Source organism: Pan troglodytes, chromosome 9 (genome assembly GCF_028858775.2).
Source record: "Pan troglodytes isolate AG18354 chromosome 9, NHGRI_mPanTro3-v2.0_pri, whole genome shotgun sequence".
Taxonomy (NCBI): domain Eukaryota; kingdom Metazoa; phylum Chordata; class Mammalia; order Primates; family Hominidae; genus Pan; species Pan troglodytes.
This window is the reverse complement of record NC_072407.2, coordinates 73,515,967-73,525,298: the sequence shown is the minus strand read 5'-3', so window position 1 is coordinate 73,525,298 and position 9,332 is coordinate 73,515,967. Positions and strand designations below refer to the sequence as shown.

Here is a 9,332-nt window from a genome sequence, read left to right as displayed (position 1 = left end):
CTTTTTGCTGTTGTAAAGAAACACAGCTGACTATTGTGTATAGTCCTTGTGTTCTGCACTCTGCTGAGCTTGGTTATTGGCTCTAATAGTTGTGTGTGTGTGTGTGTGTGTGTGTGTGTGTGTGTGTCCCTCAGCATCTTCTGTATACAAGATGAGGTTTTCTGTGAATAGAGATAGTTTTGCTTCCTTTTTTCTTACCTGGATGGCTTTATTTTCTTTTCCTGTTATGTTATTCTGGCTATAGCTTCAGTGAAATGTTGCATAGAAGTGGTGGGTGTGGACATTCTTTTCCTGTTCCTGATCCTAGGGGAAAACATCCAGGTTTTCATAGTTAAGCACCGTGTTCACTGTGGGTAGATGGCCTTTATCAGGCTGAGAAAAGTCCCTTCTGTTCCTCCCTGTGCCAAACCAAAGCTGGGAAGCCTGTGGACACTTGGATTCCTCCTCACTCTGAGCCCAGAGATGGAGGGTGCACTTCAGCCTGTGTTCAGCCACACCGTCTTGGATCCTTGAAGCAGCACAGTTTCCAGTGTTGTCCTACAGAGCATCTCAGGGACACAGCTCATTCTAGTCTCACTTCCCCCTCTCCTGGCTTGACCCACAAACTAGGGACTGGCTGGACCCAGAGAGCACCCATTACATCCCTTCCTAGGCACTGAGGGCAAAGTTCTCCTTCTCTCCCAAACATATCCTCCCATGGGGAAGAAGTAGGAGCCCAAATTCCAACCAAGACAGACTGAATCCCACTGAGATACAGCTGGGACTCCCTGTGTACTAATGAGAGATACTCACTCATTCACTCATTCATTCCTCGTCTTCATTCATTCATACATACTGCTAGTGGTTCCTTCATTAATCAGTTCAACAACTGTTTCTGGAATGGGAGCTGGGCCTGGCACACTGTTACAGCAGTGGGAGCAATAAGCTATCAGGGAGGAGGGGAAGGACATGTGGCCAGTTTGCCAATGAGACAGAGGCTGGAAGAAAAGACTCAGTGAGACCAAGGCTGAGGGATGGAGAATTTATTTAGTGCTGCACCCAGATGCATTTTGGATTTCCATAGATACATGTGATCATTTGGGTTGCAGGACATCCATCTGCAAATGTTGTGAAGCTCCTGGCAGGCAAAGGAAAGAAGGGTTTGCTGTCTCCCATGGAATTATCAAGAAGGGGAATTCCAGGCTCTTGCTTGGCATGAGGGCAGCCCCCAGTGCAGTTTGGCTCAGACATATGGGGGCATGTGGGAAAGAGGGGCAAAATTGCCTGGGTCTTGGGATATTCTTATAGGGAATGGGCAGGGAGTGGTTCATTCCATTTCCTCAGGGGCTGGAAAAAGACGCCCTGAGCCAAGGGCTCTTTTCAGATCCAGAAGGGGATGTGCTTCAAGGGTAGTCACTTGTTGGAAAGCACAGATCTTCAGGAGCTACCTGAGGTTTCCCACTAGAGCCTCAGATCTTGCACTGGTAGCACACAGGGACACAGTATCTGGACTGGGAGCAGCAGGGCTTGCAGCAGCTGGACTGGCAGCAGGATGACCCACAGCCTGAGGATGAGCAGCAGGGCTTGCAGCAGCTGGATTGGTAGCAGGATGACCCACAGCCTGAGGAGGAGCAGCAGGGCTTACAGCAGCTGGATTGGCAGCAGGATGACCCACAACCCGAGGAGGAGCAACAGGGCTTACAGCAGCTGCACTGGGAGCAGTAGGGCTTGCAGCAGCTGGACTGGCAGCAGGATGACCCACAGCCTGAAGAGCAACAGCAGGGCTTGCAGCAACTGCACTGGGAGCAGCCACAAGAACCACAGCCTCCCTTGGAGCCCCCACAGGAGCCACAGCCCCCCTTGCCACAGCTAGAGCAGGAACAGGCTGGAACACAGCAGCACACGGGCTTGCAGCAGCAGACGGGTGCACAGCAGCTGGGGCCACAGCCCCCGCAGCCAGAGCCACAGCTCCCACAGCTGGAGTCACAGCCTCCACAGCTGGAGCCACAGCCTCTGGAGCAGCCACAGCAGCCCATGGTTCTGGTGGATTGAAGGTGGAGCAGGTAGAGGAGCAGGTGAGAAGGAGGTGCAGGTGTGGAGCCCCCTGAGCCCCGGCTCTTTATTTCCCACATAGGAACACACCATTGTTTCTCTTTCCGGTTGCTGTTACATAGCTCCTGGAGGTATGTCTTGATTGTTTTTCTTTGGCTATGTTGATATTTTCTGGATCCAAGTATGAGCCCTTCCTCCTGAGATGATTTCCTTGTGGAATTCATACTGAAAGGAAAAACAGCTCCAACGCTGGCTCACCTCAGGAGGAAGTGCAGCTTCCTCAAGGTCTGTCCCAGTTCCTAACTCTTATTCTTCCTGGGCCTTTAAGCAGATCCAGTCAGCTCCCGAGCCCCAGCTTCTTCTCCTGCAGAGGGGTGCTAGCAACACCAGCCTCCGGGGGTTGCCTGAGAATTACCTGAGATCATTCATGTATTGTGTCTTTTGCAACACCCCAACTCCCCATCCCCCACGCTCATGCAGGGTTCCATCTTGGCAGGACTGGGTCAATGTTGTGGGTTTTTGACGTTTGATGCTGTGAGACGCCCTCCCTCCCCAGAGCAGTGCCACTCTCTACCTGATTCCTGCTGATTCCCCCAGGGATGTGGTATCTTCTCTGTGGCAACTGTGGCTGAGGATGGCAGGGTTCTCAGCAGTGGGGAAGGAGGCATCCTCTGTCTACCTCCTCCCTATTCCTGGACCAGTCCCTGTGGCCAGGGCAATGGGCTCTGTGATTACAGAAGGGAATTTCACACAGCATGGTCCTTAGGGACACGTGAGCAGAGCTTCCCGCTGCTTTGAAACTATTGTCTGGACAGGTTCTTCTCTTGCAGGAAAACAAAGCTTGGAGCAGAACTTGGAGGGTGGTGGGGGGACCATGATGGGTACAAAGAGCAGCCAAGAGACAGGAAGGATACTCCAGCTAGGAGGCAGGGCACCAGCAATGGTGTGGAGGCTGCAGGTGCAGGAACCCATCGGTACGGTCCACACTCAGATGCGGTTAAAATGTGTGATGAGTGGATGTGCAGGCTTACGACATTCCAGTGTGCCTCAGCCGACTTGGGGTGAAATCCAAACCCCTGACACTGGCCCCATCCACCTCTCCAGCTGGATTTGACCGTGGCCTTGGCCACCCATCGTTGCAGAACCAATCAGCCCAAAGCTCAGTGGATCAGTAGTTCAGATCTGGCACTGGATGGTGGCACAGGCCGCATGATTTGTGGGGTCTCAATTGGGAAGGAACCAATGGCTAACGATGGCAGCATGGCTTGGCTGGGCTGTATTTTGGGACCTCAGTTCCGGCTGTCTGCAGGGTTCCTTGGTTTTTCTGTAAATTATGTCAGCTGGGGCTGGCTTGTCCAAGATGCTGTGTTCACACACCTATGGGATGGCTACAACAGGTGACGCCGGACAGATCTCCCTCCCCTCCCCCACCTCACGGCCTCTTCCCACGGCTGGCTTGGGCTTGCTCACAGCATGGTGGGCTCAGGGCAGCTGTACTTCCTAGGAGGTCACTCGAGCAGAGGCTGGAAGGTGCCTTATTACCCAGCCTAGGAATCCTAGAGTATTTCTCCCTCCTCAAGTCACTGAGGCCAGCCCAGATTGCAGAGAGAAGAGAAAGTCCACCTCTCCGTGGGAGGAGAATGATTTGGTGTCATCTTCAGACTGCCTCAATCATTCTTCATCCAGCCCTGGATTGGTGCCGGGGCCACACTGCACTCCTCCTTACGACCTGTGTGCTGGCAGTTCCTTACATGGAACAGACTCACCCAGGACCGCCCTGGACTGCGTCCCTCCTGTCTGCCCAACTCAGATCCACCTCTGACACCCCGTCCCGAGATAGCTACCCCCACCACCTTGCATTTTCTGCTTCATTTATTGATTCCCACGATGTCAAGCTGGCTCTGCTCTCATCCTTGTTTGTTCTTAGAGGTGTGTGTCCCACTCCAGGGGGGTGTGAGTTCTGAAGGGGCAGCGACTTTATCCCACACGCAGCCATGCAGCTGTGTCACCAACACCTGGACATGTTCCATCATCGTCATTGAGAGAGGGAGGTGTTAACTGAAGAAGGACGAGGTCGTCAATTTGGAAAGGAGCGCTTTACTTCTCATAAAGTGCTGCGGGCTGAGTGTGGCTGTTCTGACTGGTTGGGAGGCGCAGCCTCTGGTAGGAAGCTGGAAACAGACACTTGGAGGGAGGGAAGAATAAAGCAGAGATCTACACTGAGTGGGGGTGGCTGAATATGCATATTCAATAAGCTGTGGGAGGGACATGAATATTGATAAGAGGAGAAACTGAGACATGAGGCCAGCTGGACTTCTTGGGTCCAGTGGGGACTTGGGGAACTTTTCTGTCTTACAAGAGGATTGTAAAATGCACCAATCAGCAACTTTCCTGTCTTGCAAGAGGATTGTAAAACACACCAATCCGCACTCTGTAAAACACACCAATCTGCGCAGGATTCTGAAAGTAGCCAATCGCAGGGAGGATTGAAAAAAAGGCACTCTGATAGGACAGAAACGGAACATGGGCGGGGCCAATAGGGGAATAAAAGCTGGCCACACAGCCAGCAGCGGCAGCCCACTCGGGTCCACTTCCACGCTGTGGAAGCTTTGTCCTTTCGCGAATAAACAATAAACCTTGCTGCCACTGAGTCTTTGGGTCTGTGCCATCTTTAAGAGCTGTAACACTCACTGCGAAGGTCCGTGAAAGTCCATGGGTGCATTCTTGAAGTCAGCGAGACCACGAACCCACCCGCAGGAACCAACTGCAGACCCAAAACCAGGCATATGCGCAATCCAGCTTCACCCCCTCTCCACGTGCAAAAACCAGAGGTGTTAGCCTGATCTGAGGGTGGAGTTTTTGGCCCTCTGATGTCAAAAGGTGAAGCAGCGGACTCAGAAGTCTTCCTTGCGCCTCTTCCGTAGAATGGCCAGGGCCTCTCCGTGGTGGATCTCCTATCAAGAAGGAGGGGGCAATGTCAGGGGTTCACTGATCTCCTCAGTGCAGTCTCCACAGAATTGGTTTCTGTTTTCCCTGAGGGGAGGGAGCTGGGTCATGGCTGGCCAGGGAGTAGGAGAAGGGCGCAAGTCCAGCTTCCCATCCCCCCGTAGCCAGGAACTCAGCTGCCAAGGTTTCCCGGTTAACCAAACATAACATTCGAAGACCTCCTCCCCGACCATCTGAATGGACTTCCTCCTCAGCCAGGGCTGTTTTAAAATTTAACCTGAGACACTATGATGGGCAGTGGGGGTCAGACATGCCTCATTCTACCTCTCTGGCATTAACATCCACACAGACTTTAAGTCCGATAACAAACGTCTCACAACCTCTTCTCTCTGAAGCCTGCTACCTAAAGGCTTCCTCTGCAAATAACAACCTGGGTCTCCATGATCCTTTATCCTAACCCAGACATTCCTTTCTGTTGATCCCAGGTCTTTAGACAAGCTCAACCAACTGTCAACCGGAAAATTTTTACATCTACCTATAGCCTGGAAGCACTCCCCACCCTTCAAGTTGTCCCACCTTTCTGGACCAAACCAATGTAATGTCGACAAAAAGAGTCAAACTCTGTAAAATATTTGAAGAGAGATTTATTCTGGGCCCAATATGAGTGACCATGGCCTGAGACACAACCCTCAGGAGGTCCTGAGAACATGGGCCCAAGGTGGTCATGGTACAGCTTGGTTTTACACATTTTAGGGAGGCAGGAGACATCAATCAAATACATTTCAAAAATACATTGGTTTGGTCCAGAAAGGCGGGACAACTCAAAGCGGGTGGTGGGGGATGGGGGGTGAGGGGGTTCCAGGCTATAGGTAAATTTAAACATTTTCTGGTTGACGGTTGGTTGAGTTTGTCTAAAGACCTGGGATGGATAGGAAGGGAAAGTTCAAGTTAAGATAAAGATTGTGGAGACCAAAGTTCTTTTGAAGTCTGATAGTGGCTGCCCTTAGAGACAATAGATGACAAATGTTTCCTATTCAGACCTTAGTTAATCTCTTTAGGACTGGGAAGGTCTGGAAGAAAAAGATCTAGCTATGTTAATAGAGATTCTTTGCAGATGCAAATTTTCCCCCACAAAGGACGCTCTGCAGGGCCATTTCAAAATACAGCAAAGAAACATGTTTTGGGGTAAAGTATTTTGATTTTCTTCCTTGTCTCATAATGTTATGCCAGAGTCGGGTTGGAAAGTAAGTCACAATATTTAGGGCTAAACAAAACCTGTCTGATGAGAGTTTATGATTTGTAGGGCATGCTCAGACCCCTTAGATAGGAATTTGAGCAAGATTAAAAAAAAAAACAACAGAGTTTAGGCCTTAGTATTTCTTAAATGTATTTGGTTAAAGTCTCATGTCTCCCTAAAATATATAAAACCAAGCTGCACCCCAAACCCCCTGGGCACCTGCTCTCAGGACCTCCTGAGGGCTGTGTCACGGGCCATTTGTCAGTCATGTTCGGCTCAGAATCTTTTAAAATATTTTACAGAGTTTGACACTTTTTGTCGACACCCCCTTGGCCAAGAGGGGTCCCGTTCAGTCAGTGGTTGCGGGGGCGAGGCTAGGATTTCCTTCCGATTTCTCAGGGGAAGGCTCTTGCTTCTGCCTGCTGCTCACGTGTTGAGTGAGTTCCTCTGGTTGGCAGCTGGGCTTGAAACCGCCTTTGCAAAGTTATGACTGAGACTGAGAGATCTAACTTAGCCCACTCCACCTTGCTTCTAATCTCCAAGCTGTCCTTGTTCTTTCCTGGGTATTGGCTGAACTAACTTTGGGAGAAATTTAGTTGGTAGTTTATAGTTTAAACAAAGACAGTAACAACCCTTTCCCAAAGCAGACCGCCTTCTTGCCTGGGGACTAGACTAACATTAGCCACAAGATTAGAAATTACAGTTTAGGAGTCATGTAGCCAGAGGTCATTTACAAGATTCTGACCCTCCCTGCACTTGATGGATCAGGTAGCACCACCCAGATCAATAAACTGGCTCATCTGATCTTGTGGCCCCCACCCAGGAACTGACTCAGTGCAAGAAGATGGCTTTGACTCCTTGTGATTTCATCCCTGACCAATCAGCACTCCTGGATCACTGGCTTCTCCCTACCCACCAAGTTGCCCTTAAAAACTGTGCTCCCCAAATGCTCAGGGAGACTGATCTGAGTAATAATAAAACTCCGGTCTCACGCACAGCCAGCTCTGTGTGAATGACTCTTTCTCTATTGCAGTTCCCCTGTCTTGATGAATCAGCTCTGTCCAGGCAGCGGGCAAGGTGAACCCCCTTGGGCAGTTCCAGGCTCATGGCTTCGTTAGCTAGATTAAGTTCTACCGGCTCAAGTGCTAGAGGTCAGGAAGGGACCCTTCTCTGGAGCAGATCTGGGATCTTGCTTACAGGGCGTCTGTCCATTCTCCTGCCTTCCTCAGACATCAGCAGCCCCTGTGTCTGTCCTCCAGACGACCCTGGGCTCCCTGGCCCTCCTCCATCTGCAGCTGCTGTGGCCTGGCTCTCAGGGTGGCCTGGCTCTCCTCTCCTTCCCACTCCTGCAGCGGCCCTGATGCCTCTCTTACCCGATGTATGCAGTGTTTCTCAGGAGCCGTGGGGAAATAGAGCTGGCAGGCTGTTAGTGACTCAACGAGGCAGGGACCCCTGGGGATTTAAATGCTCGTACCCATCCACATTGGGCCTTTCAAAGCCTTTTTTTATTTTTTGAGATGGAGTCTCGCTCTGTTGCCTAGGCTGGAGTGCAGTGGTGCCATCTCAGCTCACTGCAACCTCTGCCTCCTGGTTCAAGTGATCCTCCTGCCTCAGCCCCCCTGAGTAGCTGGGATTACAGGCATGTGCCACCAAGCCCAATTAATTTTTGTATTTTTAGTAGACACAGGGTTTTGCCATATTGGTCAGGCTAGCCTCGAACTCCTGACCTCATGACCCACCCACCTCAGCCTCCCAAAGTGCTGGGATTACAGGTGTGAACCACTGCGCCCAGTCTCAAAGCCTTTTTAAAAGCTCGGCTGTTTTCTTCCCTGATTCGTAATAGCTTCCTCCTGCAGCAGTTGCACAGAACCAAATGATGGAAAGGACTCATGGACATGCGCAAAGCACACTGACCTGGAGCTTTCACTGTGTGAGAAGAGACGGTCTTGACCTTTCTCCTTGGCTCCCGGCACAGAGCTCCTCAAGCCCTTGCAATTTCTCTGAGGAATATTGTTTTCTTGGGTTTTTTAATTATGTGTTTGTTTGTTTTTTGTTATTCCTAATAAGCTCCCTTAGATCACACTTGTGTTTATGTTAATGAGGTGACTTAGGGTGGAGCCCCTAGATGGCCTCAGGATGAGACTGGTGGTCAGAAAGACCCAGTGAGAAGAGCCTGGGAACTCAGCTCCAGGACGGGGAGGGCTGCAGGTGAGAGCTCTGCAAAACTGAATAGTGAGATCCCATCAGCTTCCAGTTGGTGCACACATCCCCCCCGCCGGGAGAGCGATGACTCCGGCTCCACGGGACAAAGCTCCCACACTCAGGACCATCCTGGACCTCACCCTTGGTGCCTCTTCACCTAGGGGTTCGTCTGTGTCTCATCCTCTATAATAAACCAGTAAACATAAGCTAGTGTTTCCCTGTGTTCTGGGTGCTGTCCTAGCAGATTATCGAACCCAAGGAGGGTGGTGTTGAGTAAAGAAAAATAAAAATCTCAGAACCCCCAAGCCCTCTCGCAAAAGCAGCGCTGTTCCTCCACAGCCTGTGTTGCTGTGTGTTTTGCTCGCCAGGCCCAGGAAACGGCAAAGGCTTCAGGTGTCTCAGGACACTTCCTCCACAAATCACTCATAAATATGCGCCATGCTGGTTGCAAAACCTCTCAAGAAGTGCGTCCTGCCATCAACAAGGATGTGCCCGTTGTGACTTCAGGCCTGCAATCCAAGTCCAGCTCCTAAAACGAAAGTGTTCCATTCCACACTGATCATATAGATTATGAGTTTATCTTCCCAGAAGCAGAACAAAAACAAGATGACACCAGTCCCTCCTCCATCTACCCAGAGAGGTCTGCACAACCGACTCTTCCTTTAGTCCCTTTTTCTCTTCAAACGTTCACCTTACCTCATGTAAAATGTAGATTTACTGGGCACTAACTAAAGTCTCACAGGAATGCAATCATTTGCCTAATGCTTACCTGCCTCTTCCTACCTGCCTGCCCCCCTTTAAGGAAATGTATAAATACCAAACTTCCCAAAAATCTCTCTGGGAAAACAGCCACAGATGTGCCTGCATCTTGCATTTTTCTCAGGTGCGCCTTAAAGCAGGCTTAGTAAACCTTGAT

General features: G+C 50.6%; 2 protein-coding genes across 4 annotated transcripts in view; both read right to left on the bottom strand.

Annotated features, from left to right (window-relative positions):
- Nucleotides 1-1,448: 1,448 nt before the first annotated feature.
- LOC134807360 (keratin-associated protein 5-9) lies at nucleotides 1,449-2,255 on the bottom strand. The gene has a single exon (XM_063784254.1). The coding sequence runs from the start codon at nucleotides 2,253-2,255 to the stop codon at nucleotides 1,449-1,451; it is 807 nt and encodes a 268-aa protein (XP_063640324.1).
- Nucleotides 2,256-2,352: 97 nt separating this feature from the next.
- The window catches only part of NADSYN1 (NAD synthetase 1), a 95,560-nt gene continuing 88,580 nt past the window's right edge, over nucleotides 2,353-9,332 (bottom strand). The window contains exon 23 of one of the 3 annotated variants that reach the window (XR_010147602.1): nucleotides 2,353-4,985. The gene's annotated coding sequence lies outside the window, so the exon portion shown is untranslated. The remainder of the gene's footprint in view (nucleotides 4,986-9,332) is intronic. The other 2 variants (XR_010147598.1, XR_010147594.1) reach the window with 2 other exon arrangements.